General features: G+C 38.5%; 2 protein-coding genes and 2 non-coding genes across 4 annotated transcripts; 1 reads left to right on the top strand and 3 right to left on the bottom strand.

The window, feature by feature from the left end:
* Positions 1 to 574: 574 nt before the first annotated feature.
* LOC140935816 (uncharacterized) lies at positions 575 to 13772 on the bottom strand. Its single transcript, XM_073385382.1, has 3 exons — positions 13634 to 13772; positions 12418 to 12565; positions 575 to 1228 (listed from the first exon to the last, which is right to left on the bottom strand). Exons 1-3 carry the CDS (start codon positions 13713 to 13715, stop codon positions 1084 to 1086), a joined length of 375 nt encoding a protein of 124 aa, XP_073241483.1. The 5' UTR covers positions 13716 to 13772; the 3' UTR covers positions 575 to 1083.
* On the bottom strand, positions 5482 to 5554 carry Trnar-ucg (transfer RNA arginine (anticodon UCG)). The gene has a single exon. It is a non-coding gene; the product is annotated as a tRNA-Arg (tRNA).
* A 1122-nt stretch (positions 13773 to 14894) lies between the features above and the next one.
* Positions 14895 to 14967, bottom strand: Trnar-ucg (transfer RNA arginine (anticodon UCG)). The gene has a single exon. It is a non-coding gene; the product is annotated as a tRNA-Arg (tRNA).
* Positions 14968 to 20978: 6011 nt separating this feature from the next.
* Positions 20979 to 23502, top strand: LOC140934166 (uncharacterized). Its single transcript, XM_073383840.1, has 3 exons — positions 20979 to 21063; positions 21304 to 21656; positions 23260 to 23502. Exons 1-3 carry the CDS (start codon positions 20985 to 20987, stop codon positions 23500 to 23502), a joined length of 675 nt encoding a protein of 224 aa, XP_073239941.1. The 5' UTR covers positions 20979 to 20984.
* Positions 23503 to 24865: the final 1363 nt, after the last annotated feature.

The following is a 24865-nucleotide window of genomic DNA, read 5'->3' as shown; positions in this document are numbered from 1 at the left end:
GCTCATATATCGTTAGGTATATCTTTCCATATATCTTGCTCTATATCTTAACTTGGACTGTATGATCATGTAGGATGATTGTCAGTGGTACATTGCTTTTAATTTTTTTTATGTAAGGTTCCTTACTGGGGCGACAAGAATTGGGTGGCAAAAAAAAGGCGAATAATAGACACTTTCTGTCAAAAGGTTTCAATTGTTTTAATACCGTTCGAAATTTTTTAATAGCTCCGTCGTATTTCATTTTAACAAAGCCGTCGCAATTGATTAGTTATTTGTTCTAGCGCAAGCTGTCGTTTATCTGAATAGATTGTAAAAAGCAAGAACGTCTTTTTTTTTATTAGGGATTAACATTAGCACAAACATCTGCGTGTCTGTTATGCTCTAAGTATACTCTCTATACAAATACATTCGAACGTGAAAAATGTCACTTCTTTAGCTAAAAATATTTTCAACCTTGATTAAAAAAAATATCAGTGAAAGTTGATCCACGACTAGCTCAGCGAATGGAAGTTTATTCCACAATAGACTCTTCAACGATTTTTTCAATTTTTGACTTAGAACAGTTAGTGAAAATCCATCGACATCGGTGAAAAATGGGCTAAGGAAGAAAAACATTGCCCAAACTTTCTGAATGATTTATTGAAAAAGAACAAACATATTAGCCTCTAAAGTCGCAAAATTTTACAGGCGTTTGTATTGTGGGAAGCACTAAACGTTTGGAAAAATTGGTCGACTTTGGGGATCTATATGCAAATAAGGCAATATTAAGGTAATATTATTGTTGTTGAGATGTTGTAGTGAAGAGATCTAGAAAGGAATGTCAGATACATAATCCAGCAATAAAAGGAAGTATTTTTTTCTCAGCGAAACCCACTAAAGGTAATTTGTTGTGGTAAGAAGCTTTAATTTCATATTCCTGGCGGCAAGTCCAAACTCACTCACTTGACAATGTATGAAAACAAGTCATACATTTATTTACGTAGTATACAAAGGATATCTTGGAAAATAGCATGAATCAAATACGAAATAATATAACAAGAAAGCGTTTGTCCTTCATAATTGCGGTCAAAGCTACTATTTTTGTTATTTGCCACAATAGTTAGGTCGTTTCTTTTTAGGTGGTTTCGGTGTCCATGGTTTCTTTTGAGCTGCTCCTTCGCGTAGTTTCTCTTGACGTAACCAGTCACATTTTTTCTCTGCCCCGCGTTTGCGAATTTCACAGGGCAATCTGTAAGGCAAACGTTAGATACAACAGAATAACTTACAGAATTAGCGAAAGAGAAAAGCATAGATTGTGAGACATAAATAGGATATGAAAATAAATTGTTTTGAAAACCACCGGTTGTTGGGCTACTGTTATCTTACAGTGCATGCCGGAAACCTGAGAGGGTCATAGCCCTGTGTCAGCATTACAGAGTCGTTAGCGTGGGTCGCCGACGTAATCTAACCTCGGTTAGGGACCGGTCATTATTTATCGCCTTGGAGGGGGGGGGGGGGGGGTGGGGGCGGAGGATTTTAGGGGGGATCACTTGATTTTTGGGAGAACAAAAGGGGGAATCAGTCGTAACTAATAATCCAAAAGGGGGAATCAGTGAAAATTTGGAAGGATTCAGAGGGGGGACCACTCAAATTTGATTGCAAAATAAAGGCATGGGGGAGGGGGGGGGGTGGGGATCGCGTAAATCATCAAAAGTTATTAGGGGCGATCACTTCAGTGAAATAATATTCAAAGGGGGGATCGGCTAAATTTCACCTTGTTTAGCCCAATATCCTTCCCCCCACCCCAGGCGATAAATAATAACCGGTCCCTTAGGAACGTCTTCGAAGCAGATTATGAGCCACTACGGACTCAATGGGCGCTTTCTACTGGACAAAATTCCGATTGAATTTTCGGAAATTCCAGGTGCCCAATGGAACGGTACTGTGACTCCGGCTGCACAGACCCTACCCAAGCCAGTCCGCGCGTTTAGTTATTGTTCTTGTAAGAAGTATACAAAAGTGCGGTACTGAGGAGATCTGAGGAGAACAATTTGGTCAAATGGAAAAGGACATTTCTTTCCGACCGACCAAAATGAGGACCGGTCAAAGTGGACCATACAGCTTCAAATTCCGGTCGGACCAAACCGAAATGGTCCATTCCAATGGATGTACCAACCGAAATTTTCGGAATTTTGGGTTGAATGGAAAGCGCCCACTGAATTACTGGAAATGCGTTTCGAATTTCCCTTCACTCGATTGGCACTATTGGCGATGGCTTTTTGAACTTTTCAATCATGGCGCGTTCTCAATCTTGGTAAACACTTTACCACCCAGAACACTTTTTCGGCACTGTTTCGCTGACGGACTTAACCAGAAGTTTATTTCCGTCTGTGGCGCAAGCTGCAGAGTTGTTCGTTGTCAGGTTTTAAGGATTCAATGAAATTTCAAATCTTTGGAACGAAAAAAGGTGTTTGTAATCAGTAAAAGTGTCGTTTTTAAAGAATGGTCGCAAGAAGAGACAGACAAGGCTAGCTCGTAATCTTCTTCCCCCAGCATAAAATCCTGGGAATGAACTGGGTGTAAGAGCTTATTTCCGCGGCGACCCCCTTTTTGCCCAAGTAATGTTGATTGTCATGAAAAAGACTCGAAGTCATGACGTCGACACTGCATCGTGGGAGAAGTAGGGAAAAGGCATTATTTCTACGATGGCTATTGCGTTAGCGTCCCAAGAGTTTTGAACAGGGTTGTAGTTTAATAGCTGTAAATGTGTATTTAAGCGTGTGGACCTTCACCTGCATTGGGTGATGATATTTGTAACGTACTGAATGGTGAGGTATAAAGCCATGCAGCAATAATCAGTCAACCAAATAACACTCATCACATCAAACGTGTCCTGCCATGTCCAGTTCATTAATGTAGAGCGGAATCTTGCCCAAAAATCTAGTAAACGCAAACAGCCTGAGATAAGTTAGCATGCAGTATTTACTTATCCTTCAGTATAAAGTGGTTTATTTCTTATAAAAGGTCGAACTTTAGTAATATTCAAATATAGTCGACCTCGATTATCTCATTCTCAGTTGTTACCAAAAGTCTTCTGCAAAATTGAAACGACGATGGAGCTGTTCCTCTGTGTTTTCATTCACGTTAGAGTGAGTGATGCCTTTATGCAGCTTTCACAACTGAGGAGAACTGGATTCCCTGTAGGAATTTATAAGGGGCAGTTACTACTTCCGTTTCCTTTAGGCCGCGCGCAAAGCCGCTCGCGCACTACAAAGCTTTATTTTTTTTAAATTCATAGCGACATAAACACCTTGGACCAGTTCTAACGTACTAGCAAGTGGCGAAGGGCCACGCCCAAAACATTTTGAAACTCATATAAAACATAGCACTTTTTCTTTCACTTACTTTCTAGATCGAGTGCCTCGCAGCTTACCGAAATTTTTTTCTGTTATTTTTTTTAAAATAATAATTCAGGTCTATTTTAACCGGACCTAAATATGACTAAACAAATTGAGTCTGAAAACTTTGCATCGATCTACCGTGATTAAAATGAATCTGACAAGAAAAATGGTTTAAAAAAGTTTATAATGTGACGTTGCATGCTTGCATGTTACTTTGAGTGTGCGCGTAAGAGCTCTCATCATTTTACGAACAATAGCCAACCACAGATTAAGTAAAATCAAACCAAATGTAACCTTTCACAGCGAGCAGGGGTCAAGAAGAGAAAATTTTGAATGAAAGAAATGACGTTTAATTTGACACTGATCAATTTTGACTAGTTCTTAAAGTTTTGGAATGTAACATCAATTGGCGCAGTATTTTACAATAAGAGAGGGAACTAAATTATAGTTGCACTAAGAAAAATAACGATTTTTGCTTTCGCCTTGCGTCTTTTCTACTCCAGCTTACGCAAGATAAAAAAATAATTTGAATATTCTTTTTTCGAAAATAAGACAGTATTCTTACCTTGCTTAATGATGTTTTCTGAGGCAGCTGAAGTTCCTAACACTGCTAGGAGCACACCAATGTAGATTAAAAAGGTTTTCATTTTGTCAAGAACATCTTAATTTTCTTCTTCCCAAATGCGACACGATTCATCTCGCTTCTTGACGAGTAAAAAAAATTGACGTCATAAAGACAAAATGTAACGTTTATCCGCTCGAGCTCAACGCCGAATGAGGCGGTTTGAACTTCTGAGGTTTTTTATTAACTTTTTTGGGGAGAGGGGAGGTTTCCGCCGTTGTTTTTGTGCTTCTCGTCAAATATTTTATCTGAAGGGCGAAGTTCGCTTCTCCTTTGATACAGTTCAAGGTAATTTAATATATTTTATATATTTTTGACTTCCTCCATACTAACAAGGTAATTTAATATATTTAAAAACAAAATTCAATTCTCTCCCGTTAACCGCCTCTCTGTAATGTCCCCCCTGTAATAGCCGGGAGAAATTGGAAACAATGTTGCTTTGGGGAAGGTCTGGAGGGAGGGGGCACAAAAATTACGGAGCAATGCGAAAGTGGTGAATTTCCTTGTTCGTTGTGACGTAAGTTGTTAGCGTCTTCTCATTCATTTATATTACGTTATAAGTAGTAGGGCTTCAGCAAAGATAAGCCCCTTTTTGGACTTCCCTTAGACTTCCTGCATACTAATTTGGATTTCCTGCATACTAATTTTTGACTTCCTCCATACTAAAAGGTAATTTAATATATTTAAACACAAAATTCAATTCTCTACCGTTAACCGCCTCTCGTTGTTGATGCATGACGTTTATCTGCTAGCTGTTCCAAGTAATCTAAGAAGCAAGTTCAGGCCAACGACCGATTTACATAACTATAGAACCAGATCAAAACCAACATTATTATTCTGAGTACTCTCGAACGGAAAAAATGAAAAAATTATTTGCGAGAACTGGCGCTCTGATATGGAACGGTCTACCTAAATCTCTTAAGTCGTTGAGCAAATCTCAATTTTAATCCAAAATAAAAAACATTCTCCTATGGATATCTTCAGGAAACAGATGACTATATTGATGTTCCCCGAATACTTTGTGATATTAAGCAAATGAAAATGTTATAATATAAAGGCATTTTTGATTTTCTATCAATGGAAATTTTATTTGTTAAAAACGTATTACGGTAACTGTTTAACAATGTGAAATTAACTCCGTCTTTAGCTGGTTGATAAGTCTTCATTAGCTCTGAAGTGGAAACGTTAGATCAGTGCGAATAAAACTTTTAGAAAACATCGCTTGAAATTTTCTTTTTGTAGTTGGATTTTTTTTCGAGCTGTTCTTCAGATTTATGGGAAACGATTAAAATTAATTACAAGCAGAGCGTTGCACATAGACTAAAGCTAGTTTGAAAAAAAAGAAAAAAAGAAGATTTTGAACCGTGTTATGACTTTCGGGTAAATTGATGAGTTTCACCGCAAAATTATTCTTTTATCTCGACACGAAAGTCAATGCATTGTGTCAAACGAAGAACCAATTTTGAAAAAGAGCATGCACGACCCCGCCAGGACTCGAACCTGGAATCTTCTGATCCGAAGTCAGACGCCTTATCCATTAGGCCACGAGGCCAAGACATTTATTCTCGAATTTTTTATTTGACAGTCATGTAGTACAAATACGCCCTGTGCTATGCTGTTTCTAACTTGTCTTTAGTTTATGCTGTGTTCGAGGTCAACACTGTGACAAGCTTACACTTCGTCGATGGGCAGCGTGTGGACATGACCTAAATAACTCCAGGCTGCACATGTAGTACATTCGATAAAGTGGAACCCCGTTAATACAGTCACCAATGGGCCAAAAACTTTGGCCGTATTAACGAAGGTTTTTTTTACAAGAAAATGTATGGCGGTTTTGCCGGGCGACCAGAAAAGTGGCTGTAATAACGCGGTGACCGTATAACCGAGGTGGCCGTAAGGCGGGGTTCCACTGTAGGTGGTAATACTGATCAATTTAGTTTTCTAGGTAACTGACCACCTACCCCTCCCTTAAGTCAACATCAACACTAGCTAACACTTACTTCTCACCTAGGGCAAAATTGTGAGTTAGGGGAGGGGTAGGTGGTCAGCTACCCAGAAACCATAATTGATCCACAATATCACCTGTCCATGCAATGGTCTATGACTTAGAAAACCAAAAGTGAAATTACCATTACAAGGCCAAAGCTCGTGAAGGAACAAAACCTATGACTGAACTATTCGCTGCTATTGCATTGCTCACGTATACACCTTGTTTGTCTCTCAACCTCCCCCCGCCCCCCCCCCCCCCCCCAACACAACACACACCAAATTTTGCATAAGCACTGCCTTCTTTTTTTCGCACGGAGCGGACCACTGTAATGTCCTCCCTGTAATAGCCGGGAGAAATTGGAAACAATGTCGCTTTGGGGAAGGTCTGGAGGGAGGGGGCACAAAACGTTTATTACGGACAATGCGAAAGTGGCGAATTTCTATGTTCGTTGTGACGTAACTTGTTAGCGTCTTTTCATTCATTTATATTACGTTATTAGTAGTAGGGCTTCAGCAAGGATAAGCCCCTTTTTGGACTTCCCTTGGACTTCCTGCATACTAATTTGGATTTCCTGCATACTAATTTTTGACTTCCTCCATACTAATAACGATACTCGACAAAAATGCGTTCCTGTATACTAATAAGTGGATAGGTTTACTAATGAGCGAATACTACAATAGGCACAATAGGTTTGCCTCGGCTTGCCCGTAAAGTAACTTGAGCCCGGTTTTTGGACCGTCTATTGAAAAGGAATAAGACAAGCGATCACCTAGCAACGCGAGAAACGGCTTCCTATGGCATTTCACCTTCACTATCAAAACCTTTATTCATTTTCCCCGTGTCGTGTCCTGTGGTCCGCAATTGACTCCTTTGAGGAGTAAAGCCGTTCGTCGACATTTTTTCTCCATGTCCTTGTTTGGGAGTGGCAACCAGTTGTTCAACATCGCTGCAGTCGCTGTCTTCCTCTGGGTCATTTTTACTATCGTAAGCTGTCTTGGGAATGCGACAGTCACAGAGACAGCAGCAGAATGTTACTGGAAATCAATGGTTAAAGCCGGGTTAGATCGGCATGAGGATCACGGTTCATCAAGCTGATTTCTGCGGGAGAATCGATCGCCTCATGATTCAAATTCCAGAATACAGGAAAGTTTTGCCCGTGGTATCGGGAATCCTGGACTTTGGAATCGGAAATTTAGCTCAAGGAATCCGGAATCCAGTACCTGAAATCCCTTGGATTACCTTATGTGGAGCGAAATCGAGCTCAGGGTGTTTGGAAACAAACGGACGTGGGTACTGTATAGATAGGCGCGAAGATGGTTGCAAAAGGGACGAATTTCTAGGGAAGACCTTTCTTTGCTCCTTCCCCGTTCCATTGGAATTTTCTTGAGATTAGACCCTCTGAAACTTTGTTTCCTGCGCTCCCTGGAACATGAACCGGATGAGTTATCAAGTGAGAAAACTAAGGATCAACTCTATTTACGTAAAGAAATGCAAAAACATCTGAATTAATTTACTTCAGAAAGTGATAGTACTGGACCTAATACATACGATAACAGCTGGACGCTACTTCTGGCCTCCGGCCTCAACGAAACCTCTGCTTGCTGATAGGAGGTTTTCTGTCAAACTAAACTAGAATAACTTCACCACTTATAACGCAGGTTCCATAAAATCATATCTATTTCTATAAGTGGAACGGACCCAATCTCGTGCCAAGAGTCCGCTTTCCTTTTAGTGATCGTGAGCACCCTAGTTACGGGCCACTATAGGGTTTTTTGTATTTTTGTAGTGTATGGAGCAATATTTAACAAGTATTCGCCGAAGGCGAAGTTAAATGTCAGGGTGTGTAATTGTTGATTAATTTCGTCTCGGGGATTAATCAATATCAACTGAGCCTGAGGTGAATAATTGTTTTAGTACTTGCACACGAAGTGATCTCAACAGAATCAGAAAGGAGACCGTGAAAGAAACGATTAGTTTGATTCACAAGTGAATTCATGCGTGAACATGTAGCCGTAAACAGTATATAGATGCACAACAGTTGGATCTTTACTGTATTTTCAATCTTAGTTTTAATTTTTTTGTGAGCTTTAGCATTAATGATTGAAAAGAAAACGTTGCAAGTTTAAATAACTCCCCTTTCAGAGAAGAAACACAGAGCTTTATTTGCTTCTGTCAACTCTGCACCGTGAATGAGACAGTTTTCAGGGGCACCCAACGACAATTTTCGGAAAATTATCTGTTCGGAAGACGATTTGACGTCTAGAATTCTCGGATCATTTTCTTAAAAATTTCTTGCTTTCCTGCCTCTCCTAGGATTTTCGAACTTCAAAAAAATCGTATAATTGCCCATTTTTAACGGATTTTTACCCTAAAAAGGTCACCTAGAATTTTCGGTAGCCTTTTCTTCTGGCTGAAATTTTCGAAAAGGTAAATTTTGATCCCTATAATTTTCGGATCACTATACTTTCAGCTAGGAAATCCGAACAGATGGAAAATTTTTAGGGGATAAAAATAAGCCTTTATCTACCGTTTGAATACTAAAGTACGTTCAACAATGCTATGTTTATGTGGTTTTGAACTATATTCTCGTTGGGTGCCCCTGAGTTTTTTTATCGTTTCTTGCTGTCAACAGCGGATTCGATTAAGGTGAACATTGTTTATCTGCAGTGCAGTCGGTTCCTTGTCTTGTTAACTTGCTGGCACGTATAGTTTTCGAAAATGTTCGCTTTCCTTTTTTTCTGCATAAATTAACTTCTTTCTTTACATCAAACGGGAGAAAGAAGACACCTGCTGGACCATCTAAGCAAGAAGGAGCGAAATTTGTATCTAGAAGAGAAGTGACTAATGTTGGCGTGGTCGTAATTTGATCCTTTACCTCAAATTGTTCGGCGTCGTTATTAAATGCAGGCTCAATTTTCCCTCTATTATCAAATTAATTTTCTCGTTCTCTTATAAGTGCAGAGAAAAACAGTATGACCAACGCCAATACTGACAAAACTCACCCCGAAAATTGGCGGTTCTTATTTTTCTCGCTTGTCACTGGTTGACCATCATAGACAATTTGGAAGAGCTTTCCCTTTCTTGTCAGATCAAATAGTCATTAATAATCATAATTTTTTTCAGCGCTATCAAATGGTTTGGGACATCCATATAGGCATAGTAACAAGTGAATCATAGTGGGAAAAATAATCCCTTTTCATCGTTAAAGAGTGCGTTTGAGCGTATCAGTATAAACATTTGGAAGTGTAACTGGAGAAACAACGAAGCATTCAAATTGCTGACTCGTTGAAAACAGACAAATCATATATTTTAAAAGTATTCATCGCTTTGAAACGTAAAACGAACTTTCACTAACAGAGGAGACAGAAAAGAGCGTTCGGTTCCAAGATAAAGAATGTCCTCGGAACTTTATTACCACACACTGGTCGCTTGCATCGTGGGTTCCATCTTCGCTTTTACCGCCGTAGTGCTAAACGTTTTAGTAATACTCGCGCTGAGAAATATTCCTTCCTTGCCAAGAAAAACTCTGAAAACATTGCTCCTCAGTATGTCTGTCTCCGACCTTGGTGTTGGTTTAGTAGCGCAGCCACTAAACATTTATCTCCTTGTCAGCAACATAAATTTCCTTTTTTCAGATATTTTTCTTGATCACCATAAAGCTATATTTGAAGCGTACAGAGTCGTGGCCAACGTCCTAACGTATGCTTCGTTTTTTAGCATCGTCGCTTTGAGTGCTGACAGATTTTTGGTGATACGCCTTCAGCTCCGATACCAGGATGCGGTAACTCATAAACGCGCCATTGCTGGGGTCATTTCATTTTGGCTGTTGAGTGCCTTCCTTCCGTTGTTTCGATTTGTTGAGTGGCTCCCAGAGAACAAGAGTTTCATTTTGTTTGTTACCATTCAGTTCATTTGTCTCATCATCTCAGGCCTGTTTTATTTCAAGATTTTTTTAGCCTTGCGACAGCACGCAGCCCAAGTTCAAAACGTGCCAGTTGAATGCGGAGAGAGGAATGAAGCGGTAAATGCAGCAAGAGAGAGAAAAGCTGCATTCGGCGTATTTTATGTGTATCTCACATTTGTGGCTTGTTACCTACCACAGATTTGTTTCAATATTGCCGGAAAAATAATTGATATTGAGCGACCTAATTTGGTATATAAAGTAAACCTCCACGCTACGAATTTGCTCGTACTCAATTCCTCTCTGAGTCCACTGATTTACTGCTGGAAGATGAGACACATTCGGCAGGCCATGATAGACGTACTGCGTAAACCCTTTCAAAACTAAGAGAACTGCCGGCAACTGCGGATTAAGATAGGAAAGCTGAACAAGAAAAACTTGTAATTAAAACTGTTGCTTGTTGGCTGTTTTTAGAAATAGAACGATTGAAAGAAATAGATAATAATAATAATCACAAGAAGAAGACCACGAAGAAGAAAGAAAAGAAGGCGACGACGAAGACTGAGCAGAAGAAGAAGAAGAAGAAGAAGAAGAAGAAGAAGAAGAAGAAAAAGAAGATGAAAAACAAGAAGAAGAAGAAGTCATAGAAGAAACACAAAAACCACAGCAGCAGCAGCAACAACAACAATTAGTGGATGATTTTTGTCCACGGAAAACTGATTTAAGATTGCGTGTCACTGAAAATACAAGAATATTTTCAAACGAGTTTTAGATAAACGTATGATAGAAGGTATTCCGAGTAAACAAGAGAACAACGGTACCGTTTTAAATTATTCAAAACATGCTAAGTATTATTTAAGATAACGACGGTCATTGATTCATCAAATGGGTTACTGAATACTTCACAAGTGTGTGTACTATAAACTGTAAAATAAAAGCAAATAGAAAAGGATAGTGTGGTATTAATTTTGGTTTAAACTCGACAACTGGAATGGCTGCAAACTACAGAGTGCGCCACAAGAAAATTGGACAGTGCGGCAGTGTAAATAGGATCATCATGAAATTGAGCTCTGGGTATGTTACCGCTAACCGAGTCCTTTCGATGAGTGCATTCATTTGAATTCAAAGAGGACAGACGGCAAATTGTTGTTGCTCGAAATATCTAAAAGTCGTAACTGTTCATCAGTAGGATGCATAAAAGGTGTGCAATTCCGCAATTCGTTTCTGCTCCGTTAAATCCTACACCAATAGTAGAACGTTTTAAGAGGCGCCACCCACAATGTGAGCACATCAACTGACTGTCATATTTCGGTTATATATCGTATAGCTTTAGCTTTCATATATCGTGCCCTGTTTCTTAACTTGGACTGTATGATAATGTATGATAATTATGGTAAATTGCTTTTAATTTTTTTATGTTAGGTTCCTTACTAGCGCGACAAAAATTGGGTGGGAAAAAGAAGGCGAATAATAGACACTTTCTGTCAAAAGGTAATTGTTTTAATACCTTTCGAATTTTTTTAATAGCTCCGTCATATCTTATTTTAACAAAACTGTCGCAGTTGATTAGTTATTTCTTTCGGCCCAAGCTGTCGTTTATCTGAATAGATTATAAAAAGGAAAAACCTTTTTTTTATTAGGGATTAACATTAGCACAAACACCTGCGTGTCTATTATGTTCTAAGTACACTATCTATACAAAAACATTCGAACGTGTTTAAAGATAAAAATATCACTTCTTCAGCTAAAAATATTTTCGGCCTTGATTAAGAAAATATCAACGAAAGATGATCAACGACTAGCTCTGCGAAAGGAAGTTCATTCCACAATAGACTCTTCAACGATTTTTTCAATTGATGACTTGGAGCAGTTAGTGAAAATCCATCGACATTGGTGAAAAATGGGCTAAGGAAGAAAAACATTGCCCAAAGTTTCTGAATGATTTGTTGAAAAAGAACAAACATATTAGCGTCTTTTAAAGTTGCAAAATTTTACAAACGTTTGTATAGTGGGAAGCACCAAACGTTTGAAAAAATTGGTCGACTTCTTTTTTAAGCCCAGAACACTTTTTCGGTACTGTTTCGCAGACTGACTTAACAAGAAGGTTATTTCCGTCGGTGGCGCAAGCTGCAGAGTTGTTCGTTGTCAGCTTTTAAGGATTCAATGAAATTTCAAATTTGTGGAACGAAGAAAGGTGTCTGTAATATAAATGTGTCGTTTTTAAAGAATGGCCGCAAGAAGAGACGGACAAGGCTAGCTCGTAATCTACTGCCCCCAGTGTAAAAGCCTGGAAACGAACTGGTTGTAAGAGCCTATTTCTGAGGCGCCCCCCTCTTCCCCTAAGTAATGTTGATTGTCATGAAAAAGATTCGAATATATGACGTGGACACTGAACCGGGGGAGAAGTAGGCAAAATGCGTTATTTCGACGATAGCTATTACGTTAGCGCCCAAGAGTTTTGAACAGGGTTTATTAAGTCTTTAATTGCTGTAAATGGATATTTTTAAAACGTGTGCACCTTCACCTGCATTTGGTGATGATATTTGTAACGTACTGAATGGTGAGGTATAAAGCCATGCAGCAATAATCAGTCAACCAAATAACACTCATCACATCAAACGTGTCCTGCCATGTCCAGTTCATTAATGCAGAGAGGAATCTTGCGCAAAAATCTAGTAAACGCAAACGGTCAGAGATAAATTAGCACGAAGTATTACTTATCCTTCAGTATAAAGTGGTTTATTTCTTATAAATTAAAGGTCGAATTTTAATGATATTCAAAAACAATCGACCTCGATTATCTCATTCTCAGTTGTTACCGAAAGTCTTCTACAAAATTGAAACGACGATGGAGCTGTTCCTCTGTGTTGTACATTCACGTTAGAGTGAGTGATGCCTGTACATGCAGCTTTCACCACTGAGGGGAACTGGATTCACTGTAGGAATTTATAAGGGGAAGTTACGACTTCCGTTTTCTGTAGGCCGCGCGCAAAGCAGCGCGCACTACAAAGCTTTTATTATTTTTTAATTCATAGCGTCATAAACACCTTGGACCAGTTCTAACGTACTACTAAGTCCACTGATGAAAGGCAACGCCCAAAAAATTTTAAACTCCATAAAAAACATGACACTTTTGCTAATGCTTTACTTTTAATAGATCTTTCCTTCACTTGCTTTCTAAAGCGCCTCGCACCTTACCGAAATTTTTTTCCGTTATTTTTTAGTAATAATTCAAGTCTATTTTAACCGGTAAACATAACTAAAACAACTTGAGACTGAAAACCTTGCATCGATCTACCTTGATTAAAGTGAATCTGACAAAAAAAGTTTATAAAAGTTTTTATGATGTGACTTTGCATGCATGAATGTTACCTTAAGTGTGCGCATAAGGGTCCTCATCTTTTTGGAACAATAAGAAACCACAGATTAAGTAAAATAAAACCAAATGAAACCTTTCACAAATGAAACCTTTCACAGCAAGCAGGGGTCGTTACATAAAGAGAATATTTTGAATCAAAGAGATGACTTTCATTTTGATACTGATCAATTTTAGCTAGTTCGTAATGTTTGGGAATGCAACATTGGCGCAGCATTTGACAGTGAGAGAGCGAACTGATCTGAATTATAGGCGGCACTAGGAAAAAATAACGACTTCTGCTTTCGCCGTGCGCCTTTTCTACACCAGCTTACGCAAGATAAAAAATAATTTAAAGGTTCTTTTTTTAAAAATAAACTCTTACCTTGCTTAATGATGTTTGCTGAGGCAGCCGAAGTTCCTAACACTGTTGAGAGCACATTAATGTAGATTAAAAAGGCTTTCATTTCGTCAAGAACATGTTAATTTTCTCCTTCCCAAATGCGACACAATTCATCTCGCTTCCTGACGTGGAAAGGCTAAAAAAATTGACGTCATAAAGACAAAATGTAACGTTTATCTGCGCGAGCTCAACGCCGAACGAGACGGTTTGAACTTCTGAGGCCATCTTTTTTAGACTTTTTTTTGATCAATTTTTTTGGGGAGAGGGGAGGTTTCTGCCGTTGTTTTTGTGTTTTTCGTCAAATATTTCATCTGAAGGGTGGAGATCGCTTCTAATTCTCCTTTGATACAGTTCAAGGTAATTTAATATATTTAAACACAAAATTTAATTCTCTACCGTTAACCGCCTCCCGTTGTTGATGCATGACGTTTATCAGCAAGCTATTCTAAGTGAGCTGTTCCGTGGCTATTGCTCGTTTATTACAAACACTTTAAAACCTCGCGTAAGCCGAGAAAACATAACCTTGACAACCGATTACATCGGACCGACCGCAAAAAGCTAAACCTGTATCAAACGTACGATTAGCCAATCGTATTTCAGGATTTTTAGGACTCTTGTCAAATGAGATACTTCTGGAGAAAAGTACCGTTTCTGATTCTATTCTTAAAAGTTGCGAAAAAGCAAAAATGAATCCCTAACGATTTTTCTTTTGTCAATTTAAGTCATCGAAGAATTAGATTCAATGTTGATTAAAATCAGTACACATTACAATGCTCCTTGAGGAATGTATTTTATTGGATCTACAATTGTAGTCTTAAACTAAAAAAGGCTTTTTTTTATTTTCTATCAATGGAAATTTCATTTGTTAAAAACTTATTACGGTAACTGTAATGTGAAATTAACTCCGTCTTCAGCTGGTTGATAAGTCTTTATTAGCTCTGAAGTGAAAACGTTAGATCAGTACGAACAAATCTTTTAGGAAACATTGCTTGTAATTTTCTCTTTGTAGGTTGATTTTTTTTTCGAGCTGTTCTTCAGAATTATGGGAAACGATTGAAATTGATTACAAACAGAATGTTGCACATAGACTAAAGCTAGTTTGAGAAAAAGAAAAAAAGATTTTGAACAGTATTACGACTTTCGAGTAAATTGATGAGTTTCACGCCAAAATTATTCTTTTACCTTAACACAAAAGTAAATGCATCGTGTCAAACAAAGAACCAATATCAAAAGAGAGCTTGCACGACCCTGCCAGGACTCGAACCTGGAATCTTCTGATCCGAAGTCAGACGCCTTATCCATTAGGCCACGAGGCCAAGACATTTATTGTCGAATTTCCCTTATTATTTGACAATCGTGAAGTACAAATACCTAATGTGCTATGTTTTCTAACTTGTCTTCAGTTTATGCTGTGTTCGAGGTCAAAACTGTGACAAGCCTACATTTTCATCCATGGGCAGCGTGTGGACACTAGTGACCTAAATAACCCCAGTCTGCACATGTAGTACATTCGATAAAGTGGAACTCCGTTGTTACGATCACCAATGGGCCGAAAATATTTGGCCGTATTAACTAAGGTTTTTTTTTTTTTTACAAGAAAATGTCGGCCGTTTATTCTCGACCATTGCATTGCCCACGCATATACCTTGTTTGCCCCTCAACCTAGGCTTTGGTAGATTGTGCTAGCATAATTTTAAGCATAATTCAGCAAAACGAGCATTATTTTAAGCTTTTATTTCAGTTTAGCACTGCTGGCATAATCCGAGCTTTTATGCGTTGAAAACCCATCATAGCTCTAGAATAATTCAGTTTGTATTATATTTGTGTATTGTTTTTGGAAAATATTGAGGTCTGTGCTAAGGCCCATGGTCAAATATGGTCCGGCAGGCGGCAGAGGTGATCCTGTGCATAAGACTGAGACTCAGGCCACCACTCTTATGGCTCGGCGGCTCGGCCCCTCAGATGGCGTCGTCCTCGAGTACATCCACTTCCACCACTTCCAGTGCCGTACCGAGAGCTTTAATCTCTAGAGAACGTGTTCCTAAAAGTAATACCGGAAAGTACAAGCAAAGAGGTAACTCAGATCCAAAGAACACGAGTCCTCGTGATCGAATCGAAGAATTCCCAGGGGAAAATTTGTGTCTTCGAGGTGGAAAACTGTTTTGCAATGGGTGTAGGGAGATATTGAGCTCTAAAAAGAGCATTCTGAACAACCACTTGGCTCCCAAAAAACAAGCCGCAGGCAAAGAGAAGTTTAAAGTGACAAAAAAGGCGAGATCATGTGCGCACATGCGTATTTGTCATGCTAAAGACTGTAAGACTGGAAGGTGGACTATATGACTGTTCATTAAAGTCAAAATTGATAGAGAGTTAAGCTACTGATGATCTTTATTTTCCTTAAAATCAGTGTAAAATCTAAGTAGCAAAATTTCGGTGACAGAGAGCATAATTTTCAGAAAGTAGCATAATTTTGGCATAATTTCTAAAAAATATGAGCACGGCTAAAAGCATAATATGCCTTTTTTCGAGCACAATCTACCAAAGCCTATCTCAACCTCCTCCCCCCCGCCCCCAACACCAAATTTTGCATAAGCACTGTCTTCATTTTTTCTTGGGGGGGAGGGGGGGGAGAGCGGACTACTGTAATGTCCCCCCTATAATAGCCGGGAGAAATTGGAAACAATGTTGCTTTGGGGAAGGTCTGGGGGGAGGGAGGGAGCACAAAAAGTTTATTAAGGAGCAATGCGAAAGTGGAGAATTTCTGTGTTCGTTGTAACGTAAGTTGTTAGCGTCTTTTCATTTATTTATATCACGTTATTTGCTGATCGATTTTCATACTATTTCCCATCATTGTTATGGCTGCCGTGAAAACGCAACTCGCGGTGTACCCCTCCAATTATCACTCTTGGAAGGTATTTCACCTTCATTATCAAAACCTTTATTCATTTTCCCCGTTTCGTGTCCTGTCGTCCGCAGTTGACTCTTTTGAGGAGTAAAGCCGTTCGACGACACTTTTTGTCCATGTCCTTGTTTGGGAGTGGCAACCAGTTGTTCAACATCGCTGCAGTCGCTGTCTTCCTCTGGGTCATTTTTACTATCGTAAGCTGTCTTGGGAATGCGACAGTCACAGAGACAGCAGCAGAATGTTACTGGAAATCAATGGTTAGAGGTTAGATCGGCCTGAGCATAACAGTTCATTCAGCTGATTTCTGCGGGAGAATCGATCGCCTCATGATTCAAATTCCAGAATACAGGAAAGTTTTGCCCGTGGTATCTGGAATCCTGGACTTTGGAATCGGAAATTCAGCTCAAGGAATCCGGAATCCTACCAACGATTGGAATCCGGAACGAGTCCGGAATCCAGTACCTGAAATCCCTTGGATTACCTTATGTGGAGCGAAATCGGGCTCAGGGTGTTTGGAAACAAGCGGACGTGGGTACCGTATAGATAGGCGCGAAGATGATTGCAAAAGGGACGAATTTCTAGGGAAGACCTTTCTTTGCTCCTCCCCCATCCCATTGGAATTTTCTTGAGATTAGACCCTCTGAAACTTTGTTTCCTGCGCTCCCCGGAACATGAACCGGATGAGTTATATATGTTAAGTGAGAAAACTAAGGATTAACTCTATTTACGTAAAGAAGTACAAAAACATCTGAATTAATTTACTTCAGAAAATGATAGTACTGGACCTAATACATACGATAACAGCTGGACGCTACTTCTGGCCTCCGTTCTCAACGAAACCTCTGCTTGCTGTTTGGAGGTTTTCTGTCAAACTAAACTAGAATAACTTCACCACTTATAACGCAGGTTCCATAAAATCATATCTATTTCTATAAGTGGAACGGACCCAATCTCGTGCCAAGAGTCCGCTTTCCTTTTAGTGATCGTGAGCACCCTAATTACGGGCCACTATAGGGCTTTTTGTATTTTTTTAGTGTATGAAGCAATATTAGGGGTGGCGAATGGTAAAATCCGAGACTCGCCGAGACGCCGAGATCCTAGTTAGAAATCCGAGCCCGAGACTCTTTGGTGAAAAGTTTCGAGACTCAAAAAAAGTAAAAACAAACCATGAAAAAACGAGACTTCGAGACTTATCAAAAACGTTTCCGAGATTTTGAGGTCCTGCCAAAATTTTCCGAGACACACGTTTTTCGAGGTACCATTCGCCACCCCTAATATTTAACAAGTATTCGCCGAAGGCGAAGTTACTGTGTGTCAGGGTGTGTTATTGTTGATTAATTTCATCTCTTGGATTAACTTCAACTGAGCCTGAGGTGAATAATTGTTTTAGTATATGCACACGAAGTGATCTCAACAGAATCAGAAAGGAAATCGTGAAAGAAACGATTAGTTTGATTCACAAGTGAATTCATGCGTGAACATGTAGCCGTAAACAGTATATAGATGCACAACAGTTGGATCTTTACTGTATTTTCAACCTTAGTTTTAATTTTTTTGTAAACTTTAGCACTAATGATTGAAAAGAAAACGTTGCAAGTTTAAATAACACCCCTTTCAGAGAAGAAACACAGAGCTTTATTTGCTTCTGTCAACTCTGCACCGTGAATGAGACAGTTTTCAGGGGCACCCAACGACAATTTTCGGAAAATTATCTGTTCGGAAGACGATTTGACGTCTAGAATTTTCAGATCATTTTCTGAAAAATTTCTTGCTTGCCTACCTCTCCTAGGATTTTCGAACTTCAAAAAAATCGTATAATTGCCCATTTTTAACGGATTTTTACCCTAAAAAGGTCACCTAGAATTTTCGGGAGCCTTTTTTCTGGCTGAAATTTTCGAAAAGGTAAATTCTGATCCCTATAATTTTCGGATCACTATACTTTCAGCTAGGAAATCCGAACAGATGAAAAATTTTTAGGGGATAAAAATAAGCCTTTATCTACCGTTTAAATACTTAAGTACGTTCAACAGTGCTATGTTTATGTGGTTTTGAACTATATTCTCGTTGGGTGCCCCTGAGTCTTTTATCGCTTCTTACTGTCAACAGCGGCTACGATCAAGGTGAGCATTGTTTATCTACAGCTTGTCATGTTAACTTGCTGGCACGTATAGTTTTCGAAAATGTTCGCTTTCCTTTTTTTCTGCATAAATTAACTTCTTTCTTTACATCAAACGGGAGAAAGAAGACACCTGCTGGACCATCTAAGCAAGGAGGAGCGAAATTTGTATCTAGAAGAGAAGTGACTAATGTTGGCGTGGTCGTAATTTGATCCTTTACCTCAAATTGTTCGGCGTCGTTATTAAATGTAGGCTCAATTTTCCCTCTATTATCAAATTAATTTTCTCGTTCTCTTATAAGTGCAGAGAAAAACAGTATGACCAACGCCAATACTGACAAAACTCACCCCGAGAATTGGCGGTTCTTATTTTTCTCGCTTGTCACTAGTGGACCATCATAGACAATTTGGAAGACCTTTCCCTTTCTTAATTGTCACATCAAATAGTCATTAATAATCATATCAGTCAATTTTTTCAGCGCTATCACATGGTTTGGGACATCTATATAGGCATAGTAACAAGCGAATCATAGTGGGAAAAATAATCGCTTTTCATCGTTGAAGATAGTCTGCGAACAGCAGACGCATTTCCGGTCGTCGCTTCTCTCCCTCCGAAAAATAGCGTCTGCGAACCCGAGCGACAAAACGATTTCCGTGACGTAAAACATTTTTAGCCAATCGCGGTTTAGCTCTTAAAATCAAGGAACTAACTCGCGAGACTTCTTGCAGGATCGTGCGCGATGGATATGTTTTCAAGCCGAAATTGAAAGGACGACGTGGCTTCTGTATAGCCGTCCTTTTTCTCAGAACGACGCGTTTACGAAAGTTAATTTGCCAGGATTGTGCGACTGATTGACGAAATAAGTATCAAGAGAATTCATATCGAAGAAAAGATTAGAGGACATTTTTCATCTATTTGCCTACGGAGTCAATGATTTATCAGACGTAGTTGTTTTGATCATATTCGAAACGATAACTGTCCTAATGACAGTAGACGCATCATGCCGTTTGTTGCTTCTGTTCCTTTCTGGTTCCTGGCAGGAAAGTATGCCTTGGACAACTCTTCGATAGTTTGTCGTGTGCCGTTTTAGATATTTTTTAGTAGATATCCTTTATCTTTGAAAGGTAGGACGTGGTAATTTATTTCCCATGCGTGGTTGCTTCTTGGTTCAGATAGAACTTTGATCAGATCGAAAGCATTTTATATTTGCTCCGGTATATTTCTTTAAATACATGTTCTTTTCAAGGTTCTCATTTCCATAGTTTTTTGTGAGATGAGTAGAAGCGTCGTAGCTGAAATGTCATTTTGACTATGATCTATTTACTGCTGTAACTATTTATTTCACGCTGGGTCTGGCCCAGGTTTATAATATCTCAGATCATTGTGTTGTGGCGATACTAGGATTATTAAAGAGCGATTGTTAGAGATTTCTGAATCAGTCAAGGATGTGCCTGTATAACTGATTCACCACCTTTTGTCAGCGCTGGTTAAATTGAAATAAATAAGTCTGGGCGCGATGTCATTAAGCTATGTCGCTTTCCTTTCGCTGTAGCGATTATTTTGTCCAGGTTTTGTTTATGTCACGTACTACCGTATTTTATAAAGCGAAACCAAAGGCCCACATCAGATACATAGCTTAAGAAGCAGTTGCTTCATAAAGAAGTCAGCATTCAACGTCGCAGGAAACCTTGTTATGGTCGTGAAATTCACGTTCCAAAGCGTATTTGGTAATTCTCTCCAAAATCCAAGACACTTCAGCGCGCGAGGTCGCGAGGAGTCACTCGAGCTGTATTCTGTCCTTTGATCTGATTGGCCTACATCAAAACAAAAGGTTTTACGTCACGGAAATCGTTTTGCCGCTCGGGTTCGCAGACGCTATTTTTCGGAGGGAGAGAAGCGACGACCGGAAATGCGTCTGCTGTTCGCAGGCTACGTTGAAGAGTGCGTTTGAGCGTATCAGTACAAACATTTGGAAGTGTAAAGGAGAAACAAAGAAGCCTTCAAATAGCTGACTCGTTTTAAACAAACAAATCATATATAGTAACATAGTATATAGTATGTACATAGTATGTAGTATATAGTATATAGTAACATAGTATAGTATCATATATAGTAGTATATAGTAGTGTTAGTATACTAACATTACATATCAGCTCTTTGCTTCTCCTTAACCCTGTATCTCACTTCTACCCTCTCAGGCAATTTTTTTCATTGTGCTGAACGTGTAATATTTTCGCGTTAAACCTTATTGCCACGTATTCCTAAGAGGTATAATGACGACCAGGGTAGACTTTCCCTCATTGGAAGCAAGATGTCTACCGAACACCAACTCCGTGTAAACTTCTTCTCGATTTTCTTCACAGTTGCTCTCATTTACCAAGAAATTGAAGGTATGAACGATAGCGAAATTGATGTTTTTATCTTATTGAAGAACTGTTTCATACATACATGCTCGTAAAATTTTGATTTAGTGATGAAGAACTGTAAGTTACAAGAAGGCTTTGATTTCACGAAGGAAGAAGCATTGTTCACAAGTAGTTACTTTTTAATTAACCCAGTATCTTTATGGTCAAAACATGTCGAATAGTCGCACAGTGGCGCTTACTAGTTTGTTCTGATTTCCACCACAGGACTCAGCTTCAAAGCAGGAAAATTCAATGTGACCACAACTTTGAGTCTGTTTGCCTGTAAGAATGTTTCTTTTGAGGAGCCTTTTCACGGTGGACAAGAAATTAAAATCTTCATTTCTAAAAGTCATGCAACGAAACGTTCTACTCGTGGAAATGGCGCAGCAATTTGGGTCGAGTCTGTGAATAACAAGGCATTTACTGACTGTGTTTTGGAGTACGGAGATGGCTCAAGTGGCGCTTTGCAAGTGAACTGGATGGCGCTGCAATCTGTACCTGCTGGCGCTCAACTAGGCACAGCTTCTTTAAACGCCTGGACTACTGGAACAAAGTGTAAAAGAATCGCTTTTGAAAAGGTTCGATTAGTTCAGACTTTCATCTTTTTTTAAAATTTCATTTCGTTTGTCTCCTAGAAAAAAAAACCTTCAGCCTTTCACTTTATACTTGTTATTTCATGTCTATTCATAAAAAGTGCTAGAGTCATGCCCAAGTTTGAGAGTGTTTGGCAACGTTCGGTCGTTGTTGCTATACAGGTGCTGTGACGTGTTTTCTTAGTATTACCTGTTATGTCATCTTACATTTTTCTGTGTTTGTCATATTTCTTGAAGGGATGAAAAGTTTGATTGATAGACTGGGAGAAGCTCAACAAAATAATGTTATCTTTATCAGCTACCGTGCCGTCATTGACGTGGCGGCCATATTGGCTGCCATCTTGAATTTTATTTAAAATTCGTTTTTGCTAAAATTTGCCTTAATGACATAAAATTTGAGAATTAAGTTTGAAGTATATTATAATCAAATATTTTTCTTTTTTTGCAACTATGCTATGTGTTACTTTTTTATATAGAAAGTAACGCGCATTTTTCTTAGAAGTGGCTTAGCCTTATACTATTTATGCCGTCATATCTTGCTACCATAGCAAGCTTCCATCACCAAATTTAAGCGGAATTCGCCCTAGGAATAAACTGAGCAGTTACTGGAAAGAAAAGGCCTGGGCTGAAAATCCGTTTTTGAAAATATTGGGCAAAACATGTGCGCTTCTACCAATTCAATTGATGTTAAATTTCAAGTTCTAAATCTTCAATCTGTTTCTTGTTCTTAATTTGTTTTGACAGAGAAGAACAAATTAAGAACAAGAAGGAGATTAGAATGAAGAAAAACAAATAAAGGAGAAAAGATAGGGCTTTAAAGGAGCAGAAAGCCGAGTAAACTGAAGCAGCTAAAGAAGAAAATATATAGAAAATTAGATCAAGAAAATAATACAACTTTTGAGAAACAAGTGGGGCAAGTAAATAGATTACTTAAAGTAACAGACCAATAAGAAGATGAGAAATAAATCAAGAGTTGAAGAAACTGAAAAAAAGAGCAGTGAACTTATAGTTTATATCAAATATTATATATATATTATATTATATAAACTTGCAGGTAGATTTATTTACAAAGGATGCTGGGAATAAAACAATGAAGTAATAAAAGTGTTTTAAAAGTAAAAAAAAAAGAAACACTGAAACAAATTTTGGTTTGGTTTGGTTTTCTTGATTGTTTTGTTGGTTTTTTTTGTCTGTTTTCCTTATTTTCGTATCTTGACCCTTCTGACTACTATACATGGCCAAAGAAAAATGATTACCAAAGCATTCAACTTTCATTTGTAAAATCCTAAGAAATATTTGATTAATCTATGCAAGACTCTCATAAAAATAGTTCCATTGAAATAGTGACACTTCAGGGCTTTGTCCACAAATTTAAGAGTTAGAGTATGAAAATATCACGCGATAATGTGGTCTAGGAATAAAGGGGTTAATTGTTTTTTAAATATTTATTTCATTTAACGCTCTACTTTACCTGCCCTCGATCAGCAACAGAGCTGCTTTTCATGATAGAAGTTGTAGTTTCTCTTCTTTTTTGTCTTTGTTCCTTGAAAGTATTTTATGGATAATATCATTTGTTCGGTTTTTTCAGCGTTTCCAGGCTCTTCCAAATACCTTCGTCACTGTTCGTCACCAGGTTCTTAAAAGACCTCAAGACGCTTTGGCCCTGTGGGTAGATGACTTGCGCAAGGACAGTTTTAAACTCTGCGCCAGAGAGATTAAGAGTTTTGATGGAATTCACAAAAACATCAAAGTCGTAAGTAATAATCCAGATAATTGCTTTCTTCGAAAACTAATTGTTTTGTTAGTAGTGGTGTCTTTTGGAACTAAGTAGAAATGCACGAACTCGTAACCACAGAACAAATTTTATGCACTGTTATGTTGGTATTTTCATTAACACCAATATAGATTATTTTTCGCACAAAACAGAAGGCAAAACTCTACAATAGCTTATTCAAAATTGCCACGGCTCAGTAACGTCATACCTTGTAACCGTAGCAACCTTTTGCAACAAAATTTGTAAAAATGTGCCTGAGGAAGAAATGAACGTTTAATGAAAACGTTGATGCTCGATTATTTTTCTATCTCATTATTCCCTCACCCATTTGAGCGCAAAGTAAATATTAAATAAATGGCCTTGTTGGGTACCCTTGCTTTGCTTTCTTCTTGGTTTGAAAGCGTAATGACAGTAACAACAAGTGTTACATTTATAGGCTCAAAATTCTTGCTTCATATCTTTACCTCTTCCCTGCAGGATTGGATAGCTTTTACCAAATTGAAGACTGACAATTTCACCTTGACTGATAGTCTCGTGTTTACAAACAACAACTCACCATCAAACAAACAGGACAACAACGCTATTTGCCAGGTAGTGCCATTTGACTCGAGTTTTAAGGTTTGCCTTAAAACATTTGTGGGCTTTAATTTCAAGTAGAAAGATTTTTCTCATCTTCACTTGGTAAGCAGTTTTCTATCCACGCTTGATTCTATTTGATTCGGTTTTTCATTGTCTGTCTAAGTCACGTGACTGGCATTGGCCTTGTAACGGTCAAAATGTTTCGCCAAAAATGGGGAACACTTAGTCAAACTGTATTCTCCTTATTTTATCGTTTTTCTATGGCCTCTAGCCAGAGCTTTAGATTGCCAGCTTTTAGTTATGTCCGTGCAGGTTTTGTCGGAAACCGTCAATTAAGAGTCAGGTCACGTGACTTAACAAACATACTAGAAACTGATAAGGTATAGAATGAATACCGTCTTAAAAGGCAGAATCGTGTTAACAACCATCTTTAGACCATTTTGAGGTCTAAAATTTGCGAATGTTTGATATGCAAATGTATCCAATTGAAAAAACACGTTTTGTGACGTCATCAGGAGGGGAAATCACGTGACGCTATATAACTCTTCTGTACGATCAAACATGTCAAATGTTAATTCTTCAAGTTTCACAACTGAAACAAACTTATTCTTATTCTGCAAACGTGATTTCTTAAAACTCTACTGGGGGTCCTCTATATTAACAAATCCAAGCCTTGATGCACTCGAGTATGGCGTTCAGCATTGAACACTGATGTTTTCTTCTTTCCTCTACTTGTTTCTGTTTTTCCAATTATAGCTCACTAGATAATGTCTTTGAATATATTGTATCCTTTCAAAAGAACAAGGTCCATTTCCCACCTGTATTTAGTTGGTAGGAGGAA

Source organism: Porites lutea, chromosome 4 (genome assembly GCF_958299795.1).
Source record: "Porites lutea chromosome 4, jaPorLute2.1, whole genome shotgun sequence".
NCBI classification, from domain to species: domain Eukaryota; kingdom Metazoa; phylum Cnidaria; class Anthozoa; order Scleractinia; family Poritidae; genus Porites; species Porites lutea.
Note: the sequence above shows the minus strand (reverse complement) of the source record. Positions and strands in the feature narration are given on the sequence as shown.